Source organism: Pantherophis guttatus, chromosome 2 (assembly GCF_059756535.1).
Source record: "Pantherophis guttatus breed Tessera chromosome 2, ASM5975653v1, whole genome shotgun sequence".
In the NCBI taxonomy this organism is placed as follows: domain Eukaryota; kingdom Metazoa; phylum Chordata; class Lepidosauria; order Squamata; family Colubridae; genus Pantherophis; species Pantherophis guttatus.
The window spans coordinates 269,001,704-269,022,802 of record NC_142064.1 but is presented as its reverse complement, the minus strand read 5'-3'; the positions used below and the strand labels follow the sequence as shown (position 1 = coordinate 269,022,802).

The 21,099-nt window shown below is 46.6% G+C and overlaps 1 protein-coding gene across 3 annotated transcripts; it reads left to right on the top strand.

Annotated features, from left to right (window-relative positions):
- The first annotated feature begins 362 nt into the window (after positions 1–362).
- Positions 363–20,838, top strand: LOC117662577 (uncharacterized). 3 transcript variants are annotated; one of them, XM_034412034.3, is made up of 7 exons: positions 363–782; positions 4,600–5,386; positions 15,691–15,814; positions 16,097–16,179; positions 17,858–17,984; positions 19,011–19,136; positions 19,796–20,838. In XM_034412034.3, the coding sequence occupies exons 2-7, from the start codon at positions 4,652–4,654 to the stop codon at positions 20,779–20,781; spliced, it is 2,181 nt and encodes a 726-aa protein (XP_034267925.2). In that variant the 5' UTR covers positions 363–782; positions 4,600–4,651; the 3' UTR covers positions 20,782–20,838. The 3 variants fall into 3 exon arrangements, with proteins under 3 accessions (XP_034267925.2, XP_087740366.1, XP_034267926.2); XM_087884240.1 differs by having other exon boundaries at positions 400–782; positions 4,603–5,386; XM_034412035.3 differs by having other exon boundaries at positions 400–1,046.
- The last annotated feature ends 261 nt before the right edge of the window (positions 20,839–21,099 follow it).

Below are 21,099 nucleotides of genomic sequence, written 5' to 3'. Positions count from 1 at the left end.
GAAAGGAGGAAAAGGAAGGAAGGAAGGAAAGAAGGAAGGAAATGGAGAGGAAAGGAGGAAAAGGGAGGGAGAGAGGGAGGCAGGAAAGAAGGAAGGAAATGGAGAAAGGAAAGGAGGAAAAGGAGGGAGAGAGGGAGATAGGAAAGAAGGAAGGAAATGGAGAGAGGAAAGGAGGAAAAGGAGGGAGAGAGGGAGATAGGAAAGAAGGAAGGAAATGGAGAAAGGAAAGGAGGAAAAGAAAGAAAGAAAGAAAGAAAGAAAGAAAGAAAGAAAGAAAGAAAGAAAGAAAGAAAGAAAGAAAGAAAAAGAAAGAAAGAAAGAAAGAAAGAAAAGAAAAAGCCTTTAGATTTGCACTTGAGGCTCAGCTCAGCCTCCGGGAGATCCTCCATGAAGCCCCTCAGAAGCCGAAGGGAGCCCAGCGGGGCGAGGGGAGCGTCGGGAAACCTCCTTCCTGCCGAACTCAAAGCGCTGCCCGGCGCGACTCCCTTCCGCCTCGATCCGCCTGGCCGGTCCGGGCTCCCCTCAGCTCCGTCCCGCCGGCCAGGAGAGGGCGGCCGCGCATCGCCTCTTCGCCACCACCGCCGCCGCCGCCATTGAAGCGCTGAGGGAGTGGAGCCGCGGGGCCTGGCGCCCTGGAGAGAGCCGCCGACCTCCGTCCCGCCGCCCCACTCGGGAGGGAGGCGGCCGCCGCGCGGGTCCCACCCCCACTCAGCCGCTTCTTCCCCCGCAGAGCAGCCGGGGAGCCTCCTCCGCGCCCGCCGGCCTCCCCTCCGACGCTTCCGGTACGGTCGGTGGGCTCCCCGGGGCTGATCGGGGCCATCCGTCGCCTCTCCCGGGCGTTGCGGCGGACGGGAGCGGCGCACGGAGGAGCCCGGCCGAGGCAGAGGCGCTGCCCAAACTTTACGCCCAGTTGTTGTTGCTGCTGCTGCGTTGTTGACTTCTCTGCAGTTCTTCCGTTTTGTGCAGTAGGGCCCCAAAATCCACGGGAGTTTTGGGTGGCCAAAGACCTGAATGACTGAGCCAATCAATTAATAAGGCATTGAACAGTAAGATGATGACGATGATGATGATGAAAGAGAGAGAGAGACAGAGAGGATGAAGATAGATACCGGTAGGTAGGTAGGTAGAAAGATAGAGAGCGAGCGAAAGAGCGAGAGACTGAGTGAGAGAGAGAGAGAGAGAGAGGAGAGACGGACAGACGGACAGACAGATGATGAAGATAGATACCCGTAAGTAGGTAGGTAGGTAGAAAGAGAGAGAGAGAGAGAGAGAGATGATAGGTAGGTAAGTAGAAAGAGAGAGAGAGAGAGAGAGAGATGATGAAGATAGATACCTGTACGTAGGTAGGTAGGTAAGTAGAAAGAGAGAGAGAGAGAGAGAGAGAGATGATGAAAATAGATACCCGTAGGTAGGTAGGTAGTTAGGTAGAAAGAGAGAGAGAGAGGGAGGGAGGGGGGGGATGGACGGACAGACAGATGATGAAGATAGATACCCGTAAGTAGGTAGGTAGGTAGGTAGAAAGAGAGACAGACAGACAGACAGAGATGATGAAGATAGATACCCGTAAGCAGGTAGGTAGTTAGGTAGAAAGAGAGAGAGAGGGAGGGAGGGGGGGATGGACAGACAGACATGATGAAGATAGATACCTATAAGTAGGTAGGTAGGTAGGTAGGTAGGTAGAAAGAGAGACAGACAGACAGACAGAGATGATGAAGATAGATACCCGTAAGTAGGTAGGCAGGTAAGTAGAAAGAGAGAGAGAGAGATACCCGTAAGTAGGTAGGTAGTTAGGTAGAGAGAGAGAGAGGGAGGGAGGGAGGGGGGGATGGACAGACAGACAGATGATGAAGATAGATACCCATAAGTAGGTAGGTAGGTAGGTAGGTAGGTAGAAAGACAGACAGACAGACAGACAGACAGAGATGATGAAGATAGATACCCGTAAGTAGGTAGGTAGGTAGGTAAGTAGTAGAAAGAGAGACAGAGACAGACAGACAGATAGAGAGGGAGAGAGAGAGAGAGATGATGAAGATAGATACCGGTAGGTAGGTAGAAAGAGAGAGAGGGAGGGGGGGGATGGACGGACAGACAGATGATGAAGATAGATACCCGTAAGTAGGTAGGTAGGTAGGTAGAAAGAGAGACAGACAGATAAACAGACAGAGAGAGAGAGAGAGAGAGAGAGAGATGATGAAGATAGATACCCGTAAGCAGGTAGGTAGGTAGGTAAGTAGGTAGAGAGAGACAGACAGACAGATAAACAGACAGACAGACAGACAGAGATGATGAAGATAGATACCAGTAAGTATAGGGAGGGAGAGAGAGAGAGAGAGAGGTAGTAAAGGAGGAAGGAAGGAAGGAAGGAAGGAAAGGGAGAAGAAAGAAGCAAAAAGGAGAGAAGGAAGGAAGAAAAAGAAAGAAAAAGGAAGGAAGAAATGAAAGGAAGGAAGGAAGGAAAGAAAGAAAGGGGTCCGATGAACGTGCTGCAAACCTTTTGGCCAACTATGGTTTGCAGACTGCGATGGCAAAGCCAAAGCCAGATGGTGTTGCATCTTAGTTGTTTGAAGTGCGCTATAATGGAACCAAACCATAATGGGTTGAGTATAGCAAGTATTGCGGGCCCAACTGGCAAAAGAAAGGTCAGGACCGTATAGATTGGAAACATACAGATGAGGCCTTCATCCTGCAATGGATAGACAGTGGTTAAGATGATGATGATGATATAGGTTAGCATAGCGTGTTTCTGGCCACTGTGGCCATATAAACCAGATTTTGTGGCTTAGTATCAGCCATGTATAAATCATGATTTAACATGGTTTGCTATACAAGTAGTCCTCAACCTACAACCACCATTGACCCCAAAATTTATGTTGCTAAGTAAGACATGTGTTAAGTGAGTTTTTGCCCCATTTTACGACTTTTCCTGCCACCGTTGTTAAGTGAATCATTGCAGTTATTAAGTTAGCTACACGGTTGTTAAGTGAATCTGGCTTCCTCAATGATTTTGCTTGTCAGAAGGTCACAAAAGGGGATCGCATGACCCTGAGACACCGCTACCGTCATAAATATGAGTCAGTTGCCACGCGTCCGAATTTTGATCATTTGATCACTGCAGGATGGTTAATGGTGATAAGTATGAAAAGCGGTCATAAGTCCCTTTTCTCAGTGCGGATGTAACACTGCACCGTCCTTAAACAAATGAACTACCTGTTCGTGCCATCAGGTTTGCAAAGAAGGTGTCCTCAACTTATAACAGTTTGTTTAGTGACTGTTGCAGCCTCCCCATGGTCACATGATTAAGATTGTAAAATGGGAGCAAAACTCACTTAGCAACCGGCTTGCCTAGCAATGGAAACTTTGAGCTCGATTGTGGTCGAAAGTCGAGGACGACCTCTAGGGAGTGGTGGTATTGAGCTGGTTTTATCAGGTTCGGGCGAATTGGTAGCGGCGGCTGCGGGAGGCTCTGCCTACCCACCCGGATGTCATCATGTCCTGTTTTTGACGCTCTGCGCATACATGGAAGGGCACGCGCACCAGGAAACACATGCCTGTTTTCTGACCATTTTTCTGGCCGTTTTCAGATTGTTTTCAATGTTTTCAGACCAGTTTCTGGGCCGATTTCAGGCTGTTTTTTGGGCCCGAAAAAAAATGGCCTGAAAACAGCCCAAAATGGCCCAACGAAGGCCTTTTTTTGGCTGTTTTCAGGCCATTTTCCAGTGCTCCGGCACCTGCGAATATCAGCTGGACAGTGCATGCCTATAGAAGAGCAGCTGGCAATGGTACGCATGCCCACAGATAGGGCTCTGCATGCCACCTGTGGCACGCGTGCCATAGGTTCACCATCATGGCTTTAGGCGTAATAGGAGCCATATTAGTGGGCGCGCCAGCTCAGCTCTGGGGCGCATGCGTGCACCGGCCAGCTGATTTTCGGGCCTTCTGGGCCCACCAGAAGTAGGGAAACAGGCTGTTTCCTGCCTCTGGAGGGCCTGGGGGGCGGGGAAGGCCCGTTTTTCTTTCTTATCTGGCTCCAGATCCTCTCTATTTATCTGGGAACGACGAAAACAGCCTTTCCCACCCCCTTGGAGGCCCTACGGAGGCTGAAAGGGCCCATTTTCCGACTCCCAGTGGGATAGGAAGTGACGTTTTTTCCTGTCCCCAGCCTCCAGAGACTCCTAGAGAGGCTCCTACAGACTCCTACAGAGGCTCCTACAGACTCCTAGAGAGGTTCTGGAGGCTGGGGACAGCAAAAAATGTCACTTCCTGTCCCACCGAGAGTTGGGAAATGGGCCCTTTCAGCCTCCGTAGGGCCTCCAAGGGAGTGGGAAAGGCTGTTTTCGCCCTTCCTAGATACACAGAGAGGATCTGGAACCAGGTAAGAAAGAAAAACGGGCCTACCAGGCCATCATGTGCCAGGAGAGGGGGGAGGGGGTTGCACATGCATGCGCGTGGGTACGTGTGCACGCGACCCTCCCCCGCCCCCCCCTTTCCTGGCACGCGATGGCAAAAAGGTTAGCCATCACTGCTCTAGGCCTAGCTAGATCTCCGGCACCATTCAGAAGATCAAAAGTGAACCCATCTGCCTACCATCTTGTTTTCCAGAAGACCTGTGGCTAAATCTCGGTTGGCCAGGATTGAGCAAAGCAGAAAAGAGATGAAACAAGGAAGGCAAAGAACCGCCAGGTCCCATCACGAAGGACCAGAAGATGTTGAAAACTTGAGCTGTGCTGTTCGGCTGGAATATACGGCAGACGGTTTACAAGGGGCCGGATCTCAAGAGGGCCAAAGGGAGACTTGCAAGACGATGCAACAGCGCTGGGAAACCCAGTGGCAAGAGTTCCTCAGGACACTTCAACCCAATCAACCCGGGGCAGGAAATCCTATTCCCTCAGAGGCCTCACCCTGGGAAGACCCCAAGGCCTTCTTGGCTTCCTTTGAGCAGGTGGGCCAAGCCTGCCGTTGGCCCAGAGGAGAGTGGGTGGCCCGTCTCCTTCCCGCTTTGAGCGGAGAAGCTGAGGAGGCTTTCCAAAGCTTGGAACCCAGAGACCGGGAAGACTACGCCAAAGTGAAGGCCGCCATCTTGAGAGAGGAAGCCATCAAAATGGAGGCGCAACGCCAATACTTCAGGCAGTTCTGCTGCCGGGAGGTGGAAGATCCCCGAAGGATCCACAGCCAACTCCAGGAGCTTTGCCACCAGTGGTTGAGGCCGGAGAGACGCACCAAGGAGCAGATTCTGGAGCTGCTGATCCTGGAGCAGTTCTTGGCCAGCCTCCCATCGGATCTCCAGAGCTGGATCCGAGCTGGAGGACCGGACACGTGTTCCCAGGCGGTGGCTCTGGTAGAGGACTTCCTGTTGAACCAGCAGGAGGACGAAACCAGGAAATGGCAGGTCAGTTTTCATTTCTGGAGTTATTTTTTACGACGCGGAGTTGGATTCATAATCAGTCCTCGACTTATGACTGCAACTGAGCCCAAATTTTCCATTGCTGAACAAATTTTCCATTGCTACACAAACACATCGTTACAGTAACTAAGTCATGTTTCATTTTGCAGCCTTTTTTGACATGGTTGCTTGTTGTAAATCAGAGGTCCAGGCTTTTGCTCTGGTCAAAGATGTCTCTCCTGCTCTCGCCGAGAGCTTTATTTTTTATACAGTTTTATACAGGCAGATAAAAGGCAGGACAGCAACAGTGTTGGACAAACTATTCACCCCCCTCTCAAGATGCCATCTAGATGAGATGAGATAATACAGATCAGAGCCAAAATGAGATCATAGGTATGAGCTAAGGCAGTGTGCTGCTCTTAGTCTGACCTTTGATCTACCTTTACAGTTGCTAAGTGAATCATTACAGTTGTTAAGGGAAGCCTGCAACTGTTAAGCCAATCCGGCTTCTCCCATGGACTTAGCTTGTCAGAAGCTCCCTAGGAACATTGCAAATGGCGATCACTTGAACCCAGGGGGCTGTAACCATTGTAAAATACATGCCAATTGCCCGGCACCCAAAGTTTGCTTGCATGATTGGGGAATGCTGCAATGGTCATAAGTGTGAGAACTTGTCATTAGTCACTTTTTTTCTGTGCCGTAAGGTTGAACGCTCATTAAACAAATGACTGTAATAGTGGTGGGTTCCTCCTGGTTCGGCCTGGTTCGGCCGAGCCGGTAGCGGTGACGATATGACATCACTGAACTGGTTCTCTTTGTTCGGGAGATGCCCCCCCTCCGCCCCCCAGTTATTCTTACCTTTTATTTGGCCCCGCCCCCAATCTATTCGCTGCCTCCCGAGTCCCAGCTGATTGGCTAGAAGGGAAAAAAACTTTAAAATCTTGCCGCGGGGTTTCAAAGGGCCGCCCTACAGCTGATCAGTGTTAAAGGGCAGTGTGGTGGTAGACCAGTGCACTCAAAAAACAAATGGGTAGACCAGTACAGCTCTGCAAGCAGTTAAAAGCCTGGTAGACCAGTACCTCCGCTAAATCCTGAAGAATTGTCACATGACCATCAAACCACACCCACAAAATAAGCCACGTCCACAGAACCGGTAGTAAAAAATTTTAGAACCTGCCTCTGGACTGTAAATCAAGAATTATTTGTACATGTAGCTTCCCAAAGGTGCTTTTTCAATAGGCAACTGGACTTCCTTTGTTTTGCATGAAGACATTTGAAACCATGGTTTGAGAGAGGGCTCAAAGTGGCCATCTAGAGCCGTGGCTGCGCAGTAATTAAGAGTGCAGTACTGCAGGCTGCTTCTGCTGCCTGTCGGCTGCCTGCGCAATTTGGCAGTTCGAATCTCACCAGGCTCAAGGCTGACTCAGCCTTCCATGCTTTCTAAGGTAGGTAAATTGAGGACCCAGTTTGTGGGGGCAATAAGCTGACTGTGTATAAATATACAAAAGTATGAAGGCTATTGCTTAACGCATTGTAAGCCGCCCTGAGTCTCCGGAGAAAGGCGGCATATAAATTGAACTAATAAATAATAAGTAATAAAATAAAAGAATGGAAACGACGAGCTGCCTGCAAGGCGTATAAATCCTCTCTGCCATTCAGTCAGAACTGAAGATGCTTCTTGGATGAGAAATGAAACTTCTTCAAGGAAAACCTCACCTTTTGAAAAAAGCACCTTTGGGAAAACCATGACCTAGATCAGCAATGGCTAATCTTTTTGGTGCCGAGTGCCAAAAGCGTGTACGCACACCCATAATGCAATGCATGCACAACCCCCGCCCACTCATGCACGTCTAATCCCCCTATGTACACTCCCCATGCATGCACGGCGACCCCTGCCCGTGCGAGGCCCCCTGTGCATGTCCGCGCGTCTCCCGCAAGTGCCCCGCGTGTCAAGTTTCGTGGTCGTCTCAAATAAAATCCATTTCAAACAAAATCTTTGAAGAAAAAACTCCTTTTTATTGAGCACGACATCCTAACCTGACTCCAAATGAAGCCAACTCTGACGTCCAGCCCCAAAACCCTCCCTTTCCGTTCCTCACTCCCTTGCACTCATTGGCCATCTTCCAAGTCATTCTACCCCTAATCTACTCCAACTCAAAGGAATTCCCCCCTCCCATCTCCTCTCCTCGGAAACATTATCTCCAGGGAAAATAAGTAGGTGAAAAGTCAGCCGTCCCTTTCCAGATGCCTTCGCTTCTCCTTCTTATGTCAGCACTAGAGTAAATGCAGGTTGAAGTGCTGACAACGCGCATGTGTGGCAGAGACTCAAAAACCAGCTGGCCCGCGGGAGTTGTGTGCACATGCGCGGTGGAGCTGAGCTGCGGCGATGGCTTGCGTGCCCGCAGAGAGGGCTATGCATGCCATAAGTTCGCCATCACGGACCTAGGTGATTGAGAATTTTCGTAGACAATTGGCAAAGGATTGTGAGAATCTGGCCAGTGTGTTTTATGACTAACCTTTTTGCCATTGCATGCCAGGAAGGCGGGGGGGGGTTGGGGGAGGTTCGCGTGTGCGCACACCCATAATTCTATGCACCCCCCTGCGCATGCGCACGCAACCCTCTCCCCCCCCCGCTCCTGGCACGCGATGGCCTGGTAGGCCCATTTTTCTTTCTTACCTGGCTCCAGATCCTCTCTATGCATTTGGGAAGGGCGAAAACAGCCTTTCCCACTCCCTCGGAGGCCCTCCGGAGGCCTGAAAGGGCCCATTTCCCAACTCCCAGTGTTATGGAATGATGGGACCAAACAACATTCCTGGGTCAGCCAGAGACAGTTTTATTGCGCAATTTCAGAATCAGATTTGTATCTGCAATTCTGAACAAAGGAAGAGTTCTGATACAACTGCTTTTATACATATCCAAGACAAAGGATTTTATTTATTTTATTTATTTATTTGTTTAAATTTCTATACCGCCCTTTTGCTGGCACAGCAGTTTTCCATATATGGTTAACATACATTTGTTACATGATAATTGACACTTTTTAATTACTAAATTCCTACATTAATTTATAGTACATGAGATAATCTTAGCTAAACATCCTCCTCTTCTGTAATCACTGATGCATAGATTAATGGCTGGCCTTGGATTAATAATTAACTTTTTGTTTCTTATGGATGTCCTTGTATCCTTGACAGCTAGGCCCCCTCAGAAGATATATATTACCAAGAATGGAATTTAGCTGACTTAGTGTAATTTCTAAACAAGCACATTTCTTTCTTATAATAATGTGAATAGAGAGGGTCCTCCAGTGTTCATATAGCTGACCCTGTACTATTCCTACACCATTCACATTACCAGTGGGACAGGAAGTGACGTTTTTTGCTGTCCCCAGCCTCCAGAGCCTCTCTAGGAGCCAGGTAAGAAAGAAAAACGGGCCTCCCCCCCCAAAGGCCCTCCAGAGGCAGGAAACAGTCTGTTTCCCTACTTCTGGTGGGCCCAGAAGGCCCGAAAATCAGATGGCTGGCACGTGCATGTGCCCCAGAGCTGAGCTGGCATGCCCACTGATATGACTAAGCGTGCCACAGGTTCGCCATCACGGACTTAATGGCTTCCATGATCATCCAATAATAATTTACTGAACCAAGCATGGTGTTCTTTGCAAACCCAGCCAGAAGTTAGGGGGTTTTTTTGGCATTATATTTTAGGGATGGATGGAATCTGTAAAATCCCCGCTGAAACTCTCCAACCCAGTCTTGGAAGTGCCAAATGCAACTTCTCCACCCTCCATATGTGATGGGACAATTTCTCTCAAGGTTCCTTGCCAACGTAACATTCCTCTTTGTCTCACAGCAGCCCTGCAAACTGAGCTTTGTGTTTCCAGTTACCCCCCCACCCAAAAAGAAAAGAAAAATAAGAAAGTAGTCTGCTCTTTTTAAAAAGAAATCCTAATACATAGCAGATGTAAAAGGAAAGGAAAGGCAACCACTGGAACTTGGTTGTATATTTCTATCCAGGCAGCCCCACTTCTAAATCTGGCAGAAGTTTCCAGCTTTTGACTTTGGATGAGGCGGATGTGTCTTAACACCTTCAGGATAGTTAAGAAATGCATAGGATACGGTGATGAGGCATGGTTAGAATGCAGTATTGCAAGCTGACTCTGCCCACTGCCAGCAGTTTAATTCTGACCAGCTCAAGGTTGACTCACCCTTTCATCCAGTAAAATGAGGGCCCAGATTGTTGTTGTGGGCAATAGGCTGACTCTGTAAACCACTTAGAGGGGGCTGTAAAGCATTGTGAAGCGGTATACAGGTAGTCCTCGATTTATGACAACAATTGAGCCCAAAATTTCTGTTGTTAAGTGAGAAATTTGTTAAGTGCGTTTTGTTTTTTGTTTTTTTGCTTTAATTTACATGCCGCCCTTCTCCGGAGACTCAGGGCGGCTTACAATGCGTTAAGCAATAGCCTTCATACTTTTTGTATATTTATACAAAGTCACCTTATTGCCCCCATAATCTGGGTCCTCATTTCACCTACCTTAGAAAGGATGGAAGGCTGAGTCAACCTTGAGCCTGGTGAGATTTGAACTTGCAGTAATTGCAAGCAGCAAATGTTAATAACAGTGCTTTAGTCCACTGTATTACAGGCTCCCAAGTTTTGCACCTTTTTATATGACTTTTTTTGACACATCTAAGTGAATCTGCAGTTGTAAAATTAGTAACACGGTTGTTAAGTGAATCTGGTTTCCCCATTGACTTTGCTCGTCGGAAGATCCCAAAAGGGGGTCAGATGACTCCGGGACACTGCAACCGTCATAAATGTGAATCAGTTGTCAAGCATCTGAATGTAAATCATGTGATCATGGTCATAAGTCACTTTTTCCAGTGCTGTTGTAACTTTGAACGGTCACTAAGCAAACTGTTGTAAATCGAGGACTACCTGTATAGCTTGTTTGGCATCATAGAATGTCATGAGGACTAGTGAGATACTCAGCATTTTTGTAAAAAGGAATACTAGAAATAACGGTATGAGGATAGACCACTGATTCTAGAGTCTAGAGTCCTCTGGTGGTGGGTGAAGGTACTGCTATTTACAGGTAGTCTTGTCTTAACAACGGTAGGACTGGGAAATCGTCGTTGAGCCACATGGTCATAAAGCGGAAAACATGTGACCATGCTGACTTACAACAGCAGGTCTGGCAATTCTGGTTGCTGTTGTTAAGTCAATTCCTTGCAGTCAGTAAGTGAGAACCATTGCAACTGTGATTTATGAATTCCTGTCATTGACTTTGCATGTGGGAAATAGAACAGAATAGAATAGAATTCTTTATTGGCAAAGTGTGATTGGACACACAAGGAATTTGCCTTCTGTGCATAAGATCCCAGTTTACACAAAAGCTATAAGTGATAAATCATGATCATAGTCGTAAAAATACATTCACCATAAATCATAAGATACAACATTTGGTGATAGTCATAGGATACTAAATAAGCAATCAGCATAAATCATTTACTTATTTATTTATTTATTTATTTAATATAATTTGTATACCGCCCTTCTCCAACAGGACTCAAGGCGGTGAACAGCCAGAATAAAACAGAACATACAAAATTTAAAAACAGTTTAAAAATAATTAAATATTTTTGGCCTCAATTTAAAACAAACCCAATTAAAATCAATTAAAATTAACCAAAACTATGGGATCAAGCCAGCCCGGTCCAATTGTTTCCAATGATACTTGGAAACTAAATAAAACAATATAAATCATAAAGATACAAGCAACAAAGTTATAGTCGTAAGTAGAAAAGGAGACAGGTAATAGGAAGGATGAGAAGAATAATAGTAATACAGCCTTACTAAATGGTTTTGACAGTGTTGTGGGAATAAGTTGTTTAGCAGTGATGGCATAGGGGAAAAACTGTCCTTGTGTCTAGTTGTTCTGACATGCAGTGCCCTATAGCAGGGGTCTCCAACCTTGGCAACTTTAAGCCTGGCGGACCAACTCCCAGAATTCCCCAGCCAGCAGCTGGCTAAGGAATTCTGGGAGTTGAGTGTTCTGTCCCCGTCCCACACGCACACACACCAACAGACGTTCAAGAGTTAAAGACCAAACCAGCCGGCAAAATCCTTTTCCTTAAGATAACGGAACTTGGCAACAATCTAGTGGCTGCCTGCCAAGAGTTTATTATTTACGAAGAGGAGAGATAACTTCTCCCCACTTCTGATACATCAAAAGAAACAGCTCAATAATTACGGAGTTAATCAAGTCCAGAGATAATCCAGCTAAATCTTATAGCAAAAGTCTGGCAATGCAGAATGGCGTGGAAACTTTCAGCTTTGTTCGTCACAAGGTTTGACTGGCCATCACACTCCCTTTTATACCCTGTGGGGTGTGGTCCAGTGACTCAGCCTAATCTCGGGCACACCTTTTCTTCTATTGCGCGCGCTTATCTCTGCGACGCTGGCGTGGATCCAGCCAAGACTCATTACCCTCATCACTGTCCATCTGTGGCTGCGTGGACGTGCTTGGCCCCGGCCCTATCTCTTGCCCTTCAGCGGACACTGAAGGCATTGCCAGAGAGGAGGGTCCTGGAGAGGGAGGCCTTGCCAATTCCTCTTCTTCACTCTCGGAGTCCTCTCCTGCCGATGATACAGGCTCCGGTAACGGAGCCACAACATTGAGGTCCACCAGGCTTAAAGTTGCCAAGGTTGGAGACCCCTGCCCTATAGCGTCGTTTTGAGGGTAGAAGTTGAAACTCTTTATGTCCAGGATGCAAGGGGTCTGTAGATATTTTCACAGCCCTCTTTTTGACTCTGCAAATGGCAATCACATGAATGTGGGGACGGTGCAATGGCCAGAACTTCGAGAACAGGTCATAGGTTCCGTAGGTTCGTTCAGCTCTGTCACAACTTCAAAGCGTCGTTGAACAAGTGGTCATTAACCGAGGACCACTTGTAAAATTAACTTGTTCAAAACAGCCTAAATCTCATCACATCCCCAAAACCTCAACAGATTTCAGGGACACTAAAACCGGTGAGATTTGATGATAGTTGGAGATCAGCCATTTTTTTTTTAAAAAAAAAGTGTGAATAATATTGGGGTTCCATGAACAGCTGCAGGAGTTCTGCAAAAGCCAAATTGCAGGGCGCATTTGCTAGAGTAGCGGGCCTTAACTTTTCGGGCGCCAGGTACTGGTTCTGTGGAGAGAGGTTTTTCCGCGGACCAGAGAGGGCGTGATTTCACATGTTGCTGCTGTCAGGTTTCGATGTCATCTCAAATAAATTGCACTCCCAAACAATTAATCTTTGCTGAAATATTCCATTTATTGAGTACGACAGATCTGGCCCCGACTTCGTCGTAGCCGATACTAACCCTCTGACCCCCAAACCCTTCCCTTTCCGTTCCCCAATTCTCATCTTCTCATTGGCCATCTTCCAAGTCAGTCTCCCCAGTTTCTGACCTCACCCCACAGGAATGTTCCCCCCTCCCCTCCCATCTCCTAGGGGATATTATCTACAGAGAAAATAAGTAGGTGAAAAGTCAAGCCTCGTCTTTTTATGGCAGCATCAGAATGCTGACAGCTGCATCCCGCGGATGGGACTTTCGCTTGTTTCCGCAGCCCTGTTTCTGGCATGCCGTGGCCTGGTGCCTGTCCATGGACCGGGTGTTGGGGACCCCTGTGCTAGGAGACCCACAGATCCTGGTCATTCCTGGCTTTTCTAACGGGCCTCGATAGTTTTCAATAAAGTAGTGATTTCATTAAAATAGGAGTGTCAAACTCAAGGCCCGGCAGTCAGATCCAGCCCACAGGGTGCTTAGATGGGGAACTCATCAAATTTGCAAATGACACCAAGATAGCAGGAATAACCAACAGTCCAGAAGATAGGCTTACGATACAGAAGGATCTTGACAGACCTGAACATTGGGCGCTATCCAGGGTGGATTTGATTTAAATCGAGTTGATTTAAATCACAATTTAAATCATGATTTAAATCACTAGTAAAAAGTGATCAACTCGATTTAAATCATAATTTTTAAAGAGCAACTGTCATCTCTGCTACTCCTTTGACTCACCGATAGTCCCAGTGTTGCAGAATATACAGCCTCGTGCTACATAACTAAGCTCCATTTCATGCTGAATAAACTAAATTATTTATGTATCTTACGATCTTACGATCGTACGATAGATTTTTACCCCAAAAGTTTTTTATTAAAATAAATTCGATAAAAATCAAAAAAATCCGATTTAAATCAAAAAAATCCGATTTAAATCAAAAAAATCTGATTTTTTTTTGATTTTTTTAAAAAAATCATTGATTTTTATCCACCCTGGTGCTCTCTAACAAAATGAAATTCAATGGTGAAAAAAGAAAAGTTCTACATTTGGGCAAGAAAAACCAAATGCACAGGTACAGTCTATGTGGTACCTCGCTCAATAGTCGTAACTGTGAGAGGGATCTTGGGAGTCCTAGTGGACAACCATTTAAAGATGAGCCAGCAGTGTGCAGCAGCTGCCAAAAAAGCCAACACAGTCCTAGGCTGCATAAACAGAGGGATAGAATCAAGATCATATTAATACCACTTTATAATGCCTTGGTAAGGCCACACTTGGAACACTGCATCCAGTTTTGGTCGCCACAATATAAAAAAGATGTGGAGACTCTAGAAAGAGTGCAGAGAAGAGCAACAAAGATGATTAGGGGACTGGAGGCTAAAGCACATGAAGAACGATTGCAGGAACTGGGTATGTCTAGTTTGATGAAAAGAAGAACTAGGGGAGACATGATAGCAATGTTCCAATATCTCAGGGGCTGCCACAAAGAAGAGGGAGTCAAGCTATTCTCCAAAGACCCTGAGGGCAGGACAAGAAGCAATGGGTGGAAACTAATCAAGGAGAGAAGCAACCTAGAACTAAGGAGAAATTTCCTAGCAGTTAGAACAATTAATCAGTGGGGCAACTTGCCTCCAGAAGTTGTGAATGCTCCAACACTGGAAGTTTTTAAGAAGATGTTGGATAACCATTTGTCTGTAGTGTTGTAGAGGTTGGACTAGAACAGGGGGTCAGCAACCTGCGGCTCTGAAGCCCCATGTGACTCTTTCACTCCTGCTGCGGCTCCCCGTCACTCAAAATATGCCTCACAACTGCCAATGTGCGACACCTGCCAGCACACAATTTATTGAGCTTTTCAACCTCTGGTAGGACAAGCGTGGATAAATCCAAGAAAAGAAAAGTTTCAGAAGAAAACGGAACGTTTAATTCAACTTCATATGCTAGTTTTGTGCCGCTCAAGAAATAGTCAGGCACAGGACGGATTGTGTGGCTCCCGGTGTTTTCTTTTCTGTGGGAAATGAGTCCAAATGGCTCTTTGAGTGTTTAAGGTTGCAGACCCCTGGACTAGAAGACCTCCAAGGTCCCTTCCAACGCTGTTATTCTATTCTATCTGGCCCGCAGGGCCACCCTGGAAACAGCGAAGGACCGGCCCGTAGTGCTTGGGAGGGCTGCACACGGCCCTCCCAAGCTCCGTTTTTGCTGGCAGAGGGTTGCAGGAAGGTCGCAGCTGAAAACGGAGCTCGGGAGCCTGCTTTCTCTGGCAGAGTCCTCAGGCCACCATAGGCGCCTCCAACAGGAATGACGTTGAGCTGGCCACACCCACTTTGCCCCCCCCCCGAGGTCAAACACAACCTTGATGTGGCCCTCAATGGGTATTTGCGGGACCGCCTTCTGCCGCCGATAGCCTCCCACCGACCAGTACGCTCCCACAGAGAAGGACTCCTCAGGGTGCTGTCGGCCAGGCTGGCGACCCCCAGGGGGAGGGCCTTCTCTGTGGCAGCTCCTGCCCTCTGGAACGATTTGCCCCTGGAGATATGAAGGATATCGGATCTCCGGGTCTTTCGCCGTGCCCTGAAAACTTTTCTTTTCCATCAATCAGGGCTGGCGTGAAACCCCCCACCCCCTTTTCTAGCTTTTTTAGTTTTTTAAATTGTCAGTGGGTTTTAGTTTGAATGTTTTAAATTTTGGGGCCAAAGTTATGTAATTCTTTTAATAATTTTAAATTTTGTATTGGTATGTGTTTTAGTTCTGGCTGTGCACCGCCCTGAGTCCACTAGGAGAAGGGCGGTATACAAATTGAATAAATTAATAAATAATAATAAATAAATAATGAAATCAAGTTTGACACTCCTGCCTTAAAAGGTTGGGAGCCAAGAAATTTAAGGCTCAGTGGTACAGAAACCTCAAATCCGTTGCCTTTTCCTTCTTTGTTTTTAATGTGTTTTTTTCTTTTTGCCGCTTGTTTCTCCGGATCGCTGCAGGAGGTGTGCCTGGGTTCTCTGGAAGTGGTGGAGGAGGAGGAGGAGAATCTGGACCCTGGAAATGGGCCGATCTACAAAGAAGGCGAGCTGAACAGCCTTCAAACTGGGGAGACCAGCTTGCTAGGTAAAGATCCCTAAGTGGAGGTCTGTGGATGAGTGTTTCTCAACCTCGGCAACTTGAAAATGGGTGGACTTCAACTCCCAGAATTCCCCAGACAGAAATGCTCAGGGGCTGGGGGGGCATATAGAGATGGCCAGTTGCATATGCATATTCTTGGTCGTGCACAGCTATGTACAGCTGTACAGGCTGTGTGCAGCTCAAGTAGTAGTGCTGCCTATCTAGTCAACCAAGGAATGAATAGAATGTCTGATTTTGCTTTCTAAAATCCCCTCCCACCCTTTGCAGACAGTGGAATTAAATGCCCAAGTCATGCTAGTTCGTTGCTTTCTCTGGAAGGACCAGAAATGAGTGAAGCTGAACAAAATGAGGTAGGTGATATTTTTCTGCCTGCCTGCCTGCCTTTCTCTCTTTCACTTTCTCTGTCTATCTCTACTTACCTGTCTATATTTATCTAACATCTATCTCTTTATGTTTCTCTCTCTGTGTATCTATCTATCTATCTATCTATCTATCTATCTATCTATCTATCTATCTATCTATCTATCTATCTATCTATCTATCTATCTTTCTATCATTTATCAATCTTTATCTGTTTATCTCTATCAATCTTTTTATCTCTGTGTATCTCTCTCAAGCTTTATATATATTTCCTTGTCTATATTTGTCTATCATCTATCAATCTCTTTCTCTCTCTCTCATCTATCTGTCCATCCATCTTCTATAACTTTATCTATCTCTATCTCTATTTGTCTGTCATCTATCACTCTCTATCATCTATCTATCTGTCTGTCTATGTGTCTATCCATCCACCCATCTTCTATAACTCTATCTATCCCTATCTGTCTATATTTGCCTATCATCTATCAGTCTCTTTCTCACTCTCTCATCTATCTGTCCATCCATCCATCCATCTATCTTCTATAACTTTATCTATCTCTATTTGTCTCTCATCTATCAATCTCTCTATCATCTATCTATCTGTCTGTCTGTCTGCCTATCCATCCATCTATCCATCCATCCATCTTCTATAACTTTATCTGTCTCTATTTGTCTATCATCTATCAGTCTCTTTGTCTCTGTCTCTCTTTCTCTCAGAAAGGGATGCAACTGGTGAATCAGTGGCCCCCACGGAGAGGGCTCGCACCTTGGGCGTCCTCCTGGATTCACGGCTATCTTTAGAAGAGCATTTGACGGCCGTGACTGGGAGGATTTTTCATCAGGTTCGCCTGATTCATCAGTTGCGTCCCTTTCTGGATCGGGACTCCTTATGCACGGTCACTCATGCCTTCGTCACTTCCCGCCTGGACTATTGTAACGCTCTCTACATGGGGCTCCCCTTGAGGATTTTGTATTTATGTATTTTAACGTTTGGCTGTTCACCGCCCTGAGTCCTTCGGGAGTAGGGCGATATACAAATCAAATAAAGATAAAGATTGGCCGCCTATCTTACCGCAGGATAACTTTGAACGGCTTCCATATTTTGTTACATTACTTGCTTAATGACCATGTCATTCACTTAACAACTGTGATGATTTGCTTAACAACTGTGGCAAAAAAGATAAAAAGGGAACATGACACGTGACTCATTTAACAACCACCTTGCTTAGCAATGGAAATGCTGGTCTCCATTGCAGCCGTAAGTTGAGGACTTCCTGTAGTCCTTTCACAACATAAGAGCCGTGGTGGCGCAGTGGTCAGATTGCAGTACTGCAGCCTACTTAAGGGGACTGCCGGCTGCCAGCAGTTTGGCAGTTCGATTCCTGACCGGCTCAAAGTTGATTCAGCCTTCCATCCTTACGAGGTCAGTAAAATGAGGACCCAGATCATTGGGGAAAATATGCTGACTCTGTAAACCGCTTAGAGAGGGCTGTAAATCACTGTAAAGCAGTATATACAGTAAGCAGTATATTAGCAGTAAGTCTAATAGCTATTGCTATTGCTATCCCATTTTGATGGCTCACTCATACCTTCCCCATTCTCAAGGTCAGCATGACATCCCTTCACCGATTTCATCAAGTTAAGTGATGGCTGTATCCTTGTTTGTAGGGATCAATGAGCCTCCAAGAGACAGGAGCTCCTCTGCAGACAATGGAGCAGGATCTGATCCAGCCGGGTCAACGGACCATATTTTGGCAAGTCCTGCAGGAGGAGAACGGCAACACGGATTGTTTCGGTAGGTGCTTGTGAGCGCACTGAACGTCAACAAAAGTGGCTCGCTCTTGTTACCACAGAAGATACAAGTGCTGTTCTGACCTAGGCTTCCTTAGAAAGTATAAAGCACAATCTTAGTTCCACAAAACCTCTTTTATTTATACGACTGTAAATTACTTCCATTTATAGTCTGCAAAGCTTGATAAACAATCTTTCAGAGGAAGATTATCAACACCCACCTATCTCACGTGGAACGCTGCCAGAGAGCTAATTTCCAGACGCAGGGCAAGGCCAAACTTGGCACAGAGTCACAAACAGAATTTTCAAATCTTGAATCGGCCACATGAACTAATTGCTTCCTGCAAAAACTCACGTCCTGTTCGCTCTTCTTTTATATCTTATGGGAAGAGCCAATCATCTCCAAGCCTTACTCCTAAGTCGACCCTGTTTTCTTAACTGTTCTTGTCGTCTGGCAGCTCTGCGCACGCGCACACTGGGAACAGGCTCCCACTGTTCTTCTGCCTCCCTTCTGTCAGATTCCAGAGGCTGCACATAAATATCAGATGGTCTTGGCCCCCTCTCTGCCCCCAATGCAGAGCCCTCGTCCGAGCTTTCCCCAGCCCCCAGGATTGGCCCATGTTCTTCCCCAACCTCCTCACTGTCCAACTCTGCTGCCAGCTCTGCTGGCGGGCCACAACAAGTGCAAACGAAGCGATGGAACTCACAAAAGTGATCCAGAGCCTGGATAGCTCTGCAGACAAAGGCACTGTAATTTAACACCAGCTGTCTGCAATTAAAAAGTAAGTTCGAATCTTGCCAGGCTCAAGGTTGACTCAGCCTTCCATCCTTTCTAAGGTAGGTAAATTGAGGACCCAGTTTGTTGGGGCAATAAGCTGACTTTGTATAAAATATACAAAAGTATGAAGGCTATTGCTTAACGCACTGTAAGACGCCCTGAGGCTCCGGAGAAGGACGGCATATAAATCAAATTTAAAAAAAAACAAAAAACGAAAGACTTAAAAATATCTCTTTTTTTTTGTTCCTTCAGGTGTCAAGAACAGAAACTGGATCAAAATGGAAACTTCTTTGTATGGCAGAAACGATCCAGAGGAGACAACGGTCCAGATAAACACAGGGAATGTGTCAATGGAGGATGACATGCAGAAGGAGGGATGTGAGTCAAACAGCGGGTAGGGAGGGGAACTTCTAGAAATTCAGGATAAATCCCGAAAACCTTCAGAAAACCTTGTACAGGTAGTCCTCAACTTATAACATACCCTCAATAGAATGGAATAATTATAATCAGAATCAGATTATACAGAATTTCTTGTCCCAAAGGTGCTTTTCAAAAGACAACTGGACTTTCATGTTGTTGTTTTTTAACCTTGAAAACATTTTCAAACGTTTTCAAAGAAAAATAAAACCAAGGAAGTCCATATGCCTTTGGGAAAAAGCACCTTTAGGATAGTGGTGGAATTCATTTTTTTTTACTACCGGTTCTGTGGGCGTGGCTTGGTGGGTGTGGTGTGGCTTGGTGGGCGTGGCAGGGGAAGGATACTGCAAAATCCCCATTCCCACCCCATTCCTGGGGAAGGTTACTGCAAAATCCCCATTCCCACCCCACTCCAGGGAGAAAGATATTGCAAAATCTCCATTCCCACCCCACTCTGGGGCCAGCCAGAGGTGGCATTTGCCGGTTCTCCGAACTACTCAAAATTTCCGCTACCGGTTCTACAGAACTGTCAGAACCTACTGGATTTCACCCCTGCTTTGGGACAACCATGACCTGGACGGTTGAGAATCTCTATAGACATTCCTTTCTTCTTTCTTCAGGTGACAGCCGAGGTTGGATCAAGATGGAAAATTCTCAGCGGGGAGAGATTGTGCTGGAAGAAACACCCAGGACTTCAGCAGACAATGCCCAGTGGACGTTTCCTGCCCCCTCTAATATTCATGGACTGAGGTGGGAATTCCAAGTGGATAAGACGTCAACAAAGGGGAAGAATGAATGGTGTGACCTCTCAGATGATCTTACAACAGCCCCTGAGAAGAACCCCACCGCACAGACAGAAGGCAGAAAGGGCCTGCTGCCGAAGCAGGGACGAAAATGTTGTTTCAAATCAGGATTTGTGGAACTGGAAGGGAAACCCTGCCCACGTCCCTCTTTGAAGGAAACGATCCAGCAGGAATGTTACTTGGATAAAAATCATTCAGCTGAGCAAGAAGCTGAACCCTCGGAGGGGAGGAAAGACTTCCACCTGGGAGATGATTTGACGGGGTACCCGAAAAATCACCCAGAGGAGGAACTTCGTGAATGCCTGAAGGATGAGAAAGACGGTAAAAACCGGAAGGCTGTGAAGAGAGATCAAGGCATTCAGACGGAAGGGAGGCGGTATCGGTGTGCCCAGTGTGGGAAATCCTTCCGACACAGACAGACGTTAACCAAACACCAGAAGATCCACACGGGCGAGAAGCTGCACGAATGCCTGGCTTGCGGGAAGAGCTTCACGTCGCGGGAACCTCTGCTGAGGCATCAGCGGATTCACACGGGAGAGAAACCCTACGAATGTCCCCAGTGCGGGAAATGTTTTCGGCAGAGAGTCCACTTAATGGGTCATCAAAAAACTCACACGGGAGAAAAACCCTTCAAGTGTCCCGAATGTGGGAGAAATTTCTCTCGGAGGGATAAATTAACCAGGCACCAGAGCATCCACCGAGGCCAGCGGTCTTACGCGCTTACCGAACATGGGAAGAGTTTTGATCCCATCATCCTCAGCCAGCCTTTCCCGCGTTGGACGTTGGGATCCAGCCCCCTCTGAAGGATGAGGGAGGGCTGAAGGAAAGGAGAATAATAAAAGCCATTTTAATTCTATAAATTACAACAGAGCCTTTCTCCCATCTCTGCGGTTGGAGGGATGGGGTTAAAGACGTGGAGTGTGCCCAGGGAAAGCTCGTGCAAGACAGGGAGAAGCGCAAAAATGAAATGTTGCAAAAATCCAATCCAGAAAGCACACACAGGCAGACTGATGCAGCAGGATTTGTTAACTTCTTTATATACACAATAATACATGAAGTAAATGTACAATACCAACAGCAGATTCACAGGCAGAGGAGAGATTGCTTTCAGTTCCAGCAGC